This window comes from Symphodus melops (assembly GCF_947650265.1).
Source record: "Symphodus melops genome assembly, chromosome: 11".
NCBI classification, from domain to species: domain Eukaryota; kingdom Metazoa; phylum Chordata; class Actinopteri; order Labriformes; family Labridae; genus Symphodus; species Symphodus melops.
Window position 1 is genome coordinate 9082969 of NC_136701.1, and position 14275 is coordinate 9097243.

At 38.9% G+C, this 14275-nt stretch overlaps 1 protein-coding gene across 1 annotated transcript; it reads right to left on the bottom strand.

Annotated features, from left to right (window-relative positions):
- Window positions 1–1822: 1822 nt before the first annotated feature.
- On the bottom strand, window positions 1823–13915 carry sar1b (secretion associated, Ras related GTPase 1B). The gene is made up of 7 exons (XM_079355004.1): window positions 13732–13915; window positions 11049–11124; window positions 8910–9029; window positions 8074–8139; window positions 7776–7879; window positions 4909–5040; window positions 1823–3556 (listed from the first exon to the last, which is right to left on the bottom strand). Exons 2-7 carry the CDS (start codon window positions 11104–11106, stop codon window positions 3440–3442), a joined length of 597 nt encoding a protein of 198 aa, XP_079211130.1. The 5' UTR covers window positions 11107–11124; window positions 13732–13915; the 3' UTR covers window positions 1823–3439.
- Between the last annotated feature and the right edge of the window lie 360 nt (window positions 13916–14275).

Consider the following 14275-nt stretch of genomic DNA (forward strand, 5'->3'; position numbering starts at 1 on the left):
TTCGCTTTCAGCCCACATGTATTGAGACCGAACTGTCCACAGAGCTCCTTCGACAAATTCAGCAGTACATTTACATTGTACAGGTCATAATTTGTCTTTTTTCTGGTATTTCCTTTAAGATTGTGCTTTCTGCAGTACGTGTTTGATTTTTTTAAGATAAGTTTACTCTTAGAGTCACTTAAGATTGTTTGCACCAACATGAATTAAATGAATCCTGGTTTAGGGTTTATCTAGTTTTACTAATTCTAGGTTTAAACTTGTTTATAATGAATTACAGGTGTATTTCACATCATCATTTTAACTCTGGATTATAACTAGTTTAAACAAGGATTGAAATAGGATTAGTTTGTGGTTTGCTTCTGCCATGATGGATTCTGGTGAAATGTGAAGAAGTTCACAATGTAGGCTACATAAATATCGGGACCTCTATAAATTCAAGAGCTCTATCTCGTAAACAAGAGTGTTTTGAATAAACCATGTGTTACCTTTAATGTTATCCTATAGGTGACGCTACAGCACTTAACAAACTTCTGAGATTAGCCTACTGTAGTCTGCTGTGAAAACTTTCTATTGTCATTAAATGCAATTGGGTTTAACCTATCTTTCATTTTCCAGCAAGGAACTCTTTCCTCTAACCCCTTCCAGCGAAGATATGCAGCCATGTTGTCAACGTAACTGAGCTATAGCTAGCATAAACCTCCTCCAGGGTTGGTTTACCAAGGTTGCGAAACCAGGTTTAGACTAGGCCTAAAATAACTGGTGCAACAGATTAAAAATTCAATCTACTGTATGTTCAAGTGGAATTTAAACTGAGACTGCCAAAGGGTTAACATTCACCAGGTTTGATTGTAAACTAAATTTAAACTAGGTTTAAAGTTTGGTGCGACACATTTAACACTTAAACCATGAGTTCATCCAATTCATGTTGGTGCAACCCAGCCTCAATCTTTCTAGCTTGGGTTAAAGCTTTTACAGTCCGTTCTGTGACATCACCAAAGCCACTGTCATTATTTAAAAGTAAACAATCAAGAATGGCATCGTGATGAAGGATTTCTGTAGGCCGGACTGGACTGTCTCTGGTTGGTCTCTCAATGTGTCCCTTGTCTTGGGTGATTCCTGGTCTGTACCAAATGGGTCAGAGAGACTGTCAGAATTGTCACTGATTGTCTCAGGTGATTCTTTGACAGTCTCAAGTGTGACCAGGGTGTTCTTATGTGACTCTTTGCTTGCCTCCAAAGTGTCTTCCTCTCTTGTTTTGTCCTCAAATGTCTCCTGCAGAGGGGGAGGCTTCGCTTTCAGCCCACATGTATTGAGACCGAACTGTCCACAGAGCTCCTTCGACAAATTCAGCAGTACTTTTACATTGTACAGGTCACAATTTGTCTTTTTTCTGGTTTTTCCTTTAAGAGATGAATGGTTAATTAAAGATCGGTGAATCACATAAACCTTGGTTTAATCCAATTTTAGAGTTAATCCATGTTTCCACTTAAATCTAGAGTTGTTGATTGTTGTCATGGTTTCATTTACAGTTTGAGGCCAAAGAGGGCGATCTATTTATCCATCTCATATTAGGCTCATCTACTTACACTTCTCTCCATCATACCAAACTTATCATTCAGATGCATTTTTTTATTGCAGTTTCTATACTTTGAGAACGTTTTCCTTAGACTTCATGTACTTTCACATCATTTGAATGTAGGACTACCTTGCAGTGGAGTTTTTTCCCCCACCATTTCATTAGTATTTTTACACAAGAGAATGAACTTAACTGCCGATTTTAACAAAGCTAATTGTAAAGAAAAAAATGCATTTTGGATCAATGTTAAAGTCTGTTATTCATTGAAAACATTTATTACATTTTTTTTTATGATGCAAACAACAGCAAGTCCCACCCTTGTTGGAACAGCTCATCACGTTGTCATGAGGGAATGAAATAGACAAGGGGACAGGGACAGAGAAAAACACATGTATTAAGCGCAATTCCATCGTTTCTGTTAAGGGAAAAAAAACATGATAATCTTATGGAAAATTTTGGCATCTTTTCCCCTCCTGTTGTTCGCTCTGAAATATTGGTCATTCAAAATCAAAAGAACAAGGCATGCATAATAGTTTCTGGTAATGCACGAGTCAAAGGATACCACTTAATACAAAATCCATGTACGGTGTTCATGTACATTTCATATACATATATGGTCCCTTTTCTTAGAGGCTGCAGCGGCCTACCTACCTGTTCCCATTGAGGGACTGTGTCCTCTGTTATCTACACTTGGTCACTATTCACCCTGTGAAAAGGTCTGGAAAATACATCTAAAGGATGGAATTCCAATATTGACAATTACTAGATGTTACAATCATCTGTTTAGTTCTTCCATCATATCTCACTGCATGTTATCATCAAGCTTTCGATCCCAAACGTTCATTTATTTGTTTCTTAGCATCAACCGACGTGTGTGCCTTCTACACCATGATAAACTTTTACTGGATTATAGCCTGAATTATTTCCATTAAAAGTCAGATACAATATTCTATACTAACACCCCATGACATCTCTAAAAGGGGAAACCACAGATTACGTGAATCCATTCAATGCAACTGTGCTCACAAGATAGAAAAGTCTGGCTCGAGTTTTGTATCTTTCATGTAACCCTAAATGAATTGACCAAATCTCTGAAACACTAAGTTTAATGCACTGGTCCATCTAATTAACGGGTGAAAAAGCCATGCGTCTATAGTGAGGGCTGTATACATGGCCACACTTATTAAATGAATTGTAAAAAAAAAAAAAAAAAAAAAAAAAGAGAAAAGAAAGCAGGACAAACCAAAGTGTCGATTAAATACAATGTCGAATGAATGTCTTTACTGTTAAAAAAGTGTACTGCAATGTATGCTTCTATGTGGTTCCCTCTCGTAGCTCAAAATGAGCTAAAGAGGGGACATAAGCATCAGGATTGTTGATATACCAATGAAATCATATACAGATTTACAGTTATAATGCATCTATCATCACACTCAACTGATGGCAGGATGGGAGGTTTTTTTTTGGGGGGGGGGGGGGGGGGGGGCAAGAAAATGACAGACACAATATAGAAAAGATTCATCTGTTTGAATTTAAACACCCTTTGCAGTGAAACCAATCCTATGTTACTCTTAGAAAAAACAAGAAGGAGAGTTTGAGAGAGTGCGTGTGTGTATATAGGTATGATTTCTAGAAGTGCAGAACCAAATGTTCAACCAATAAAAGTCTATTGGGATCAAGTTGTACTGGTTTCTCTGAAGGTGGAGGCAGACTTGTTAACCAAACATGGGGCTGTGTAAGATGGTACTGGTGGCAACAATGGGCGTCTTGAGTGGTTCGGTGTTTACGCCGTCCCCCCCCCCCCCCCCCCTCCCCCCGAACCCCCCTGGTGGTGGTGGTGGTGTATTTCAGGGTTTGACTGCTTTAATCGATGTATTGGGAGAGCCAGCGGAAGCCATCGCCATAGCCTTGTCTCTTCAACACACTGCACATGAAGACCTCCAGTGGTCTCGTGTTCAGCTCCTTCATGGCAATGTTGCCCTGCGAGTAAAACAAGAAATGAAGTCACACTGTGTCCGATTTCAGGTACACAAAGGGAGATTATGTGCCAACTCAGGTAGATCTAATGTCATAATACTAACAAAGACCTAATTATACTGAGATATTGTGTTCATAAGGATTAGACACCTGGACTCTCAGGACCTTAACGACTCCAATGGAATCACTTCATCCTGAATTAGTCGTGGTGAAATGTCAATATATTCTCTCCTTGACAGAGATAATTAAAGTCAGTTTAAGAGAATGGCGAAACAATTCAAACGTTACTCTGTTATTCAGGCATTAGAGGAGAACTGCATCTCAGTTAACATACCGATGAGTTTTGGCCAAAAATCTTTTTCTGAGAGTTCATGAATCCAAGCGAACATTTGAGCTATGTTCAGAAGATCATGTTCACAAGCAAGGGACGGACAGTTCCATCGAGAGAGATCCCAAAAACACCTCCGACTATAGCTGTAGAATCTATTTACATTATCACACATGAGAAGGTAACGTCACAAGCTTTAACCGATGCCCTTGGTCTACATAAACTCCTAAGGCCTGGTGACTTTGAAACAATAGAAAGTTATATTTATTTGTAAATGTTTGAATTACCGTAAATTCCGGACTATTGAGCGCACCTGGATATAAGCCGCACCGGCTAAAAATAAGTAAAAAAATGTATTTGTACATATATAAGCCGCACTTGATTATAAGCCGCAGGTGTCCACGTTATAACAAGAGCTATTTACACAGAAAGACGTGACACAAAGACATTTTTTTAACTTTTAATGAAATACGTACTACTGGTAACATCCGCAAATATGAAGCCTACTGTAAATCCTTTATCAAACAGTGTCTGTAACGCAGCTGATGAAAAAGATTACCGTAATATATTTCACAGGAAAAAGTCCATCCATTCACTGCCTCAGAATGACTTCATTACTCACTTCCTCAGTCTCTTTTTCGTTGTCGCTGTCAGTGTCAACTTTACGTGCAGCAGCTCTAGTTCCTTCTTTGACAGCCAGTTCGATCGCCTTTAACTTGAAAGCTGCATCATATGTATTTCTCCGTGTGTTTTCCATGATGAGGGTGCGTGCATAAAGCGCAAAATGACTGATATTAAGATCCGATGTGACGAAGTCAAATGTTTTTGCGGCACAAGCTCATTGTCCCGCAAGAAAAATCCATAAATAAGCCGCATCCTTGTAAAAGCTGCAGTGTTCAAAACGTGACAAAAAGTAGCGGCTTATAGTCCGGAATTTACGGTACTTAACGACTTCTACATCTTGGGATCAGATGTTTGTAAAGAAGCTCTTTGTTAGATATGTGCTGGGATGGACTGGTCTACTCACTTTGCCTGTGGTCTGTCCGTACAATCCAAACATTTCCCTCAGCTTCTCCTCACTGATGGCGTCATTTCTGTCGATCTTGTTGCCCAGGATCAGGATAGGCACATTTCCAATGGTCTCGTCTGTCATTAATGCCTGGGAGGAGAAGAGAATGCCTTTTACTTCTAATGTTAAGTAAAGTGAAGGAAATCAAGCCTTGTACACGTTTTTGTAAAATTCATGACATTATATTTAGGATTCATTTCAACATGGATACATAAAATAATACCTCACTCCTTACATTCTCAGGATTTCCAAAGAACTAAAAAACAACATTATTTCCTCCATGTTTAGTTGGTTGAGAAAAATTGCAGTGTAAGATATTTTAGTCGGGAGAGTAAGTCAGTTATTTGTTGTGTTGAGCTGCGTCAGCTCAAAGAATGAAAACATATTAGACAGGGCATTTTATTTTCATGGCCTTTTCAATAAATAATTCTTTAAAGTAAAAGTTAAAAAAACAACAATTCACCCGTTTCTGTGTGCAAGGGATTGCGTTTATGTATACAGTATGGTTCCTGTATATTTCTGGGCTATTTTTTCTTTTTCTCCCTTATTGCAAATGACAATGTTTACACATTATAATAAAACATTGATCACAAAAAACAATTGTGCACTCTCCGCAGAGACAGACTAACATGTATGTCTGCACATAAAATCCTGCTTAGCAAAAATGACTCCATGCTTTGAGCGATAGATGTGCACTAATAAGTCTGCCCCTAACAGTGAGCCAAAGAGTGTTAGAGATTTGTTCTTTGCGATTTTTCTGGCAGAAATTGCGATTTTGATCATTGTCACGATTTTCTTCAAATCAAGCTTGTGCAATGTTCTCAATGTACAGTAACATTTACAAACATGACAGGAAATTACATCATACCAGTTAAAACTTTGAATGCCAGAACTCTAAATTAATAGAATGAAAACTAAAGTTAAGAATTGATTTCAGATTTATTTATTAAGAAGAAACAAACAGACGGTTCTTGTTTTTAGTGTCAGTTTGACAGAAATCTGGTCATAAGCGTTGATATATTTTGTGCCTTTGGGGTTGCCATAGGTGACTTAGTTCACAGAAGTTATGCAACAAGAGAAGCCAACACTGTCTAGGGTGACCATATTTTGATTTCCAAAAAAGAGGACACTTGGGACGGCCATGAGACACAAATTCAGACATGCTTCTCAGAGGTCTATGATCATGATTTATTATGCCTCAATGGTGCAAATGTAACTAATGTAATGAAATCAAATGAAATATGTAACTACCTGTAACAAAATAATAGCTCTCTTTTCAATTAAATCATGTGAAAATATGAACTCTTATTTATCCTGCTTTTCTTCTTCATCCTCCTTGTCTGCCCGTCCATATTTTCTGCAGAACTGGTCTTTCCCAGCAGTTTCCAGTTGCTCAACAAATAAGCATAAAAGTCTTTGCAAGACATCTCTTTGCGGTTGCTGTGTAGCTGCTATAGTGTTTTACAGTGTTTTTGTTGTTCATCTGTGAAGCTGCACTTACGCTTCGGCATTTCGTGTGCAATCATTGCTGCTCCGCTGTCAGCTCTGTTGCCGCTGTCAGCTGTTCCCTGTGAATGTGCACGTCGCAGAGCCGCCCACAAAGCAGTCTCTCGAGAATTACGTCACGCAACGAAGTAGCTACCGTAGTATTTTGCGCCGGTCAATTTAAGTACAAACTTGATGGTTCCATGAAAGACAGTGAACCCCGGACATTTTCATGATTTTATAAAAACGCCCCGGACAGGACGTAAAAAGTGGACATGTCTGGGCAAAAGAGGACGTTTGGTCACCCTAACACTGTCTTCATTTTTTCTTCTAGCCATACGGCCGAAACATTTGCCTGTGAGTGTCATTTCATGTTCAGATCTTGCATTGTTTCTTTTGAGTATGTTTAATAAGGTTACAACGAGAGATAACAACAATTGATACATTCGCGATGCTAACCGTTAGCATTCCTATTCAAATTCTCATAGACGTTAGCATCAAGCTAGCGGACTTTTCGGTTTAACTTCTGTTTTGATGTCCATTTAGTTTTACAGTGCTTCTTTTATTAAAGACTGGACAAAGAAACTTCAGTGTCTTTATTGGAGGAAAACTGTTAGCTATCTGTCGAGTTGTGTATCAGGCTAAAGAAGTCACGCACACACGCAGGGGCAGAATAGACGGCGTGTATGTGTAAATTGACAACAGCTCCTGGGTCAGTCGGGAGAAGCACTGCCAAAAACCGTGGCTTTGGCGATCACGTGATCACATTTTTTGAAATTGCGATTTCGATCAAAAAACGATAAATCTTTCCTCTGCTTTAGATTAATGTTTAACAACTATCATTTTACAAACAGCAAATAATCTCCTATTGCGATGCCAGTGCACACTGTATTTGAGCTGATTGTGATGGCATTTCCATGAGTATCTTCAAAATGATTTCCCTTCACTCAGATATTTGTCATTTCATTTGTTTATTTCTCGAGCTTCTAGGGTTTTTATTTTATTTATTTTTTTAAGAATGCTTGACGAGATTAAACCATCAACCCAGGCCAGTTTGAGGACGCACTGTTCCATCACCAGTTTGTACACTGCACAAAACACGTCATTTTTTTTACATTAAACTTGATGAGCCAACAAGGAGGAGCGTAGCTTTGTTTTTGTGTGCTTTAATTATTGAAGTTTTTTGGTTACATACATTTAGAGAACATGTACTAATAAAGGTCTGTTGTGCGAGTCTTAGAGGGCAGATTAGACTGCATCAGTAAGTATTTTAAAGAGTTCTGGATGCAAACTAAGCGCCCCACGGTGTTACTGTGACAAGGCATGGAGCTGCTACTTACATCAAGTTCTGCTTTTGATTCAGCCAACCTTATGAGGTCTGCACAGTCCACGAGGAAGACGATGCCATTAATGGCAGGGAGGTAGTTCTTCCACACTCTTCGGGCTGTGTGAACAAACAAAACAAAATGTGTGAGTGTGCAGTGCAACCCGTCACCTTTTGCACGTTTTAGCCATGTCTACTGATACATCCTATTTGCCATCATAGAACTTCTTAAACAAAAATTCCCTGTTGTATTTCCTGTCATGGTGGCGATCATGTATTCTGCCTGAACACCCTCCTCACATACACACACTAACCTTGTGCGTGGCCTCCAAGGTCAAAGGTGGTGAAAGTCATGCCAGCGATCGTCAGCTCTTCCGAGGCTGGAGGTTGAGAACAGAAAGAAAACATTTACCGTATTTTCCAGACTATAAGTCGCATTTATTTAGAATTTTATTTCACAAAATCCAAGACCAAGAACAGACATTTAATAAGGAAAGGTAAGTTATTGAACTACACAATAGCACACAGAACAACAAGCTAAATATGTGTCCAGTATGTTAACGTAACACATTAACAGTTATTCAGCTACACAATAGCATAGAGCACACTCCAACAACAGGCGAAATTAACACAACAAGCCAGTGAGGCGACCAAGCTCGCGATCTCAATCCACATAACTGAATCCATTAAAGTCCTCATGTTTAGTGACTAAACAACTCTGGAGGAAGATGAAGCCCGGTCTCTTTTTCTGAAGGGTTATACAGTTGTCACAAGCCTAGAGCGCCCTCTTGAGGCTGTAGACGGTAATGTGTACTACTTATTTAATGTCAGTCAGTATGCACGTAGCCTATATTTTGATATATACAGTAAGTCGCACCTGACTAAGAGTTGCAGGACCAACTATAAAGAAAAGTGTGACTACAGTCGGGAAAATCCGGTAAGCAGCTGAAACACACTGACAAACCCTTTCTTATATAAGTAGGCTGCATGTATCCTGCATTAGAATGGTTTTCGCCAAATTCAAGTATACTCTGAGCTTGTAATCTGAAAATGGTAAATATAATTGCCTCTGATTAATCCAGTCTGTGTATTTATGGGGACGGTTTTGAATACATCACTGGCTGTGTGTGGGAGAGCGGCACCGACTCACTTGGATGTAAAGTTGGCACATGCTGTCCCAATCTGTCATCTTTAAGCATGTGCAGTAGCGTCGTTTTGCCAGCGTTGTCCAGGCCAAGAAATACTAACTTGCCGCATTTCTTGTACAGTCCTGAAACAAAACCCAAAGAGTTTCAGAACATGGGCCTTGACACAAGAAAGCAAACTATTCACATGTGAGAGAATGTTTGGAAATGAGGTAAAAAGAAAAACGCACATCATCACAGTTGATTAGTCAGGTGGCACTAAAGATCATATATGAAAGGTTCGAGAGTTTGGAAGAAGAAAATAAAGGTAAAAGACCTGACTTTTGACTAAAGAGTTGCTCAGTCTACCGGATCTAGTGTGACCAAACAGGTTGTCTGATTCACAATGAACACATGCAAAGGTAACTGTTATCACATACTCTTACAAGAACTAAAATTACTGACAGTACAGTAATGTATATATTATTTGGGAAGCTGACTAACAGATAAATAACAGACCCTCTGACCTCTGCTTCAAACCTGACATGATTTGATTGGCAGTTCAGTCAGATGGTGTATGGTCTGAGAGAACAGAGGAGAAAAGGTGTAACTCAGGCTTCTCCTTCTTTAACACCTCTGACGTGATAACAAGGCTCTCCGTTTACCTCCCTCTGAGTCAGCATAGTGAGTGGATTTGTCAAATTTCTCAGTGAGTCAGCGCCACCAAAACGTAACTATACTCATAAGCGCACTATGTTACCCGTCTGACCGGGAGAACAGGACCAACTGCTTCAAAGAAAGGAACTCTGACACACTAAAGTAGAACAGCAAAGCTCAGGAGAGGAGCAGCAGCTGCACCTGGAAACATTTTCCATCACATTATTTTATGGATAGAAAAGCCGGGGTGAATTATGACGTCATGACTCGATGAAATAGAGTTCCTTTAGGCTCTTTCATTTTCAGATAATATTGAGATTCTCCCTTTTAAAAATCAGATCACTTTTGATCAAGGAATTGTTTAGTTTGTTCAAAGAACAGTAACATACTGTAACAGAACTGGTAATCGTCCAGAGTTATCAATAATGTTAGGGAGGTTTTAAGAATCACTCATTTCCGGAATGTGGTTTGAGAAACCCCTCACTGTTCTTCTGGTCAATTACCAGTCTGTTACCAGGAAGTAAAAAGCTGACATAACATGTGCCATGTAATGTAAGCTTTCAGCCACACCACTATACAGACGCATAGGATTTATGTTCTGCCCCAAACAGAATCAAACTCATATTCCATCTTCTGTGAATGCTCAAACAACAGATTCACAAAAAATCATTTGGAGGCACATGAAAACATTTAAAAGGAATTATTTTTATGTTTTGATGATCACCACAGAGGATGAAATCACAAAGTGTTTCCAATCTTTAAATACAGATTATTTCAAGGATTGACAGAGTACTTGCGTTCCAGGTCACAAACTATATTCTATTTTATTTAAGTACTTGCTATTTTTGTTTTTATACACTTTATTAATTCCCGAGGGAGAAAATCGTGTTTCGCTCGGTTATTGTAGAGACATGCTTCTTAAACACACAGGCGTGAATCACACGCATGCAGGACCTGTTGACATGCATTCATGTAGAGACGTCAGAGTGCAGCGACTGCCTCCACTGGAAATGCCTCCTGAGCTGGTGGTGGTCCGGTGCCTTGCTCAAGGGCACCTCGGCAGTGCTCGAGAGGTGGTGTGGCAGTTCTCCAGCTACCAGAACAACTTCCACACTTTGGTCCGAGTCTAGAGCTACTGCGCCCCATTTATTTAGCCTTATTTCGCATGTTAACTGTTTTTTGCGTCAAGACAAATTCCTTGTAAATGTAAACGGACTTGGCAATAAAAAAAACTATTCTGAACTTGTACAGAAACTCTGCTTTTTCCTTACAACAAGGAAGAGAGGAACAAAGCCCACCATTGTGAAGTACACTGTAAGACTTTAGGGCAGTGGTGCCTCACAGACCAGTAGTTGTTTCAATTAAAGTTGTTGTGATCACATAAATGAGACTTGAGTCACAGTAAATCTTGAATTAAAGGTTCTGTTCATCACGTCACAGAAAATCTCTAAAGAAGAAGAAGAAAAAAAAGGCTTTGTGCTGTAGAATGTGCGTTCACTCATACTTACCTAAAAACTGTAGCACACCATTGAAACTGTTATAAACCCATTGCAATAAGAATGACATATCCGGAGCTGTTGAGTCCTGAAACAACAACAAGCACAGGAAAAGAAGAGGTAAGAAGTGTGTGATGAAAGGATAAGAGAACAGGAAAGAGAGGAGCTGTGATCCATCATCATCATAAATCTTATAAGACAAATATAAACAACACTGTACACTGAACTGTCCAGCTAAAAGTCATCTCGTTTGTGCACTTCTTTCCAACTGGTTCTTCATCAGTAGTTTTTTTATACTGTTGTCACTGATGCTGCCTACAGTCTCCTTTCCTCTAGATGAGGAATAACTTATCAGCTGCACTCAGACAGTATCCTACCCAGTTTATTTTCATTATTCTTCAAATCCTAAAACCACAGGGTGGAAGTGTTAACACTTCATTCAATATTTAGACCTGAGATTCAAAGTCTCAGAGTAAGCGGAATAAATGGGTAAATTCCTGTTCACATTTGGCTGATTACTTTTTGCGCTGTCAATGAAACACAGTTTTCAAAGATGACAACACAACTTTTAATTTGTCATGACACAGTGTCAGAAAACTCAAATTGCATAGTGAGCACCTTTAGGGGATAATAACCAAAGTGGAATACAAATTAGAAACCTAACACAATAGGAGACAAAGTGTACAATCGATAGAAACCAACCACAAAAGTGCCAGCACTCAGCTCTAAAAGTATGTACACTGCCTCATCCAATCAGATATCTGCATTTAGTGATAAGAACAATGACTAATGGTCTACAGCCAATGATAAGCTTGTTCTAGTAGGAATCTTTGGACAGCAGACTTAGAGCACTGATCACATACGAACATCTGACAACTCCTCTAAAACCCATCTGCGAGGACCTTGGGAATAAAGCCTAGTCTTAGCTTTTCATGATAAGCGGGACAGAGTGTATTACCATCGAAACACAATGAATCTGAGATCGGACCTGCTGAGATCGGACCTGCTGTTACTGTGTGACATCAAACAGCTTTCTGACAAAACACATGCCACAGATTGTTTCTAGCTTTGTTCATTTGCTGTTCTAGTTCACACAAGCTCTTTTTCCCCCTCAAATGATTTGATCAGCCGATTCAGCTGCAGTCATGAAAACAAAAGTCTGAGAAGGGGAGTAAAAAAACAAAACACAAACTTCCTATCACTGAAACTTAAGAACAAACTTTTTTTGTAACCTCAATATTATTTTAACATCACACCAGGACGTTTGCTATGTTGGACAAATGAACTCTGCTTTACATTATTACTTAAATTCCCAAGACTTTTGTCTGTGACAGCCAAAGTTAACAAGAACAAAGGTAAGCTAGTGCTGCTGACCTCAAGCCTTTCTTACGTAACGTGCAAACAACACAGGGGCTAAAGTATACAGTAGGTATAAAGTTCAAGAACAAGCAAATACAGCTGAACTACACGTCAGCTGTTGCTACAGTATGCTCCAGTCAGAAATGATGATGCTGTGGGTTTGAGTTTCTGAGTGATGCTCCCATGTGGAGTTTCATGCAGCTGTGAATATGAAACAGTTTGACAACAGTCACAAGCAAATGTGGTTTCATATCAGACAAATATAAAAGTGTTTGAAGATTATAGCAAACAAAAAAAGAGTAACTTTAAAACGATTAAGGAATATGCAGTAGGTTTAAAATGTGGACACAAATAAAAACCACAACCATCCACAGTTATATTACAGGTGTGATAAAAGAGTTCAGATAGTTGAAATTGAACAAGAAGACAAACTGAAAGAGACATCTGATATTACAATTTTATCAACAAAGATGCCAATTAATCCAAAACACGTGGACAGAAACTATATCTTTAAACGTTTTCAATCTTTACTATACATAAAAAGAACCAAACCCGATTTTAAACATCTGAGGGGGGAAACGGCTGGACGTTATTTACAGAATAACGGTTTGAATAAAAACTGAACATTTTAAAATCTTTTGCCTGATCTAAAAATTGATGTTCAAGAAATGCGTTTAAAAGTTTGGTAGCTTTACCATGGCAATATTTTCCTTCACAATATTTAGTCTGGATTGACACGATTTTCATTAACCTGTCAGGAAGGGATTCTGATAATTAAAACTAATAATAAAACTGTCCTTGGTTTCTCTGACTCTGTGTCACATTTACAGCCGCTGTCAACGAAGTTAGCTAACATTTACCTTTACGGCTAACGTTAATATGGAGGTCTTTTGCTCCGGCAGAAACTTTAAATAATGTCCAAACATGAGAATAACATTTGTTAAATAATAAACAGGAACGAGGGCCATTGTGTGTAATGTCACAGAGCTGGGGTCAGGCCGGGTAGTCCGCCGGCTAACATAATCAAACTAGCTACGTGTCATCTTCTGTAACGTTGCATCGAGTTAGCTCGAAGCTAAGTTAGCGACAGAAAACTAAAAACATGTACTGATGAAAGAGATACATGAGGTTTAAAGAGTATTTCACACCCCAATAATAAAAGTGAATTTTGACAAATACAAGCACAACTTGTTAAGTGAACGTTCAGGTTGTGTCTATTTGATTGACCAAGTAAGCAAACTTGGTGTTAGCTATGCTAATGTTGCGGGGTGACGTGCTAACAGAGACGCCGATCATTCACGTAAGATCCTTTTTATGGAAAAATACAAACACTTACCCGTTGTTTAGGTGTAGACTAATTAACCGAATGTGTTTGCTCTTATAGTCATGTAAATTGGTCCCGTGGTCGCCTGTGAAAAGCCTTCCTCTCTCTTTTCGTGTTTTGTTACTGAGCCACGACTCTACAATGGCTGCTAACTCTCCTCCCAACTCTCTGCCGCTTCCTGTTTATGTTTCACAATCATCTCTCCGGCAGGCCAACTGATTCATAAAGACTGCAAATGTTCTTCTAACGATATATATATATATTTCTCTCTCACACACACACATATTTCACTGGATTTTGTCGAACAATTTGTAGTTTAGTAAGTATTCCTGGGTTATATAAACAGCCACAAAGTACTGTAGTGGATGTTTCAAACTGTTTTCAAATAAATGAATGTCACTTATTTCGACTGATGGCAGTCTGTTTTAGGGTCGTTTGAACTTTGTACAAACAGACTAGACACCATTAAGAATGTCACTCTATAATTAGCTGATGTTGACATCCTTTAAAATAAGTAATTGTATAAAAACTCGGCCAATGTAGTCTTGACTACAGG

What these genes read in the sequence shown, in the direction of transcription:
- sar1b (XM_079355004.1), bottom strand. Translation starts at nt 11,106, where the DNA reads ATGTCATTCTTATTGCAATGGGTTTATAACAGTTTCAATGGTGTGCTA. An exon ending in CCTTGGAGGCCACGCACAAG is followed by an intron (nt 7,880 to 8,073) that starts GTTAGTGTGTGT and finishes TTGTTCACACAG; the next exon opens with CCCGAAGAGTGTGGAAGAAC. An exon ending in AATCAAAAGCAGAACTTGAT is followed by an intron (nt 5,041 to 7,775) that starts GTAAGTAGCAGC and finishes TTCTCCTCCCAG; the next exon opens with GCATTAATGACAGACGAGAC.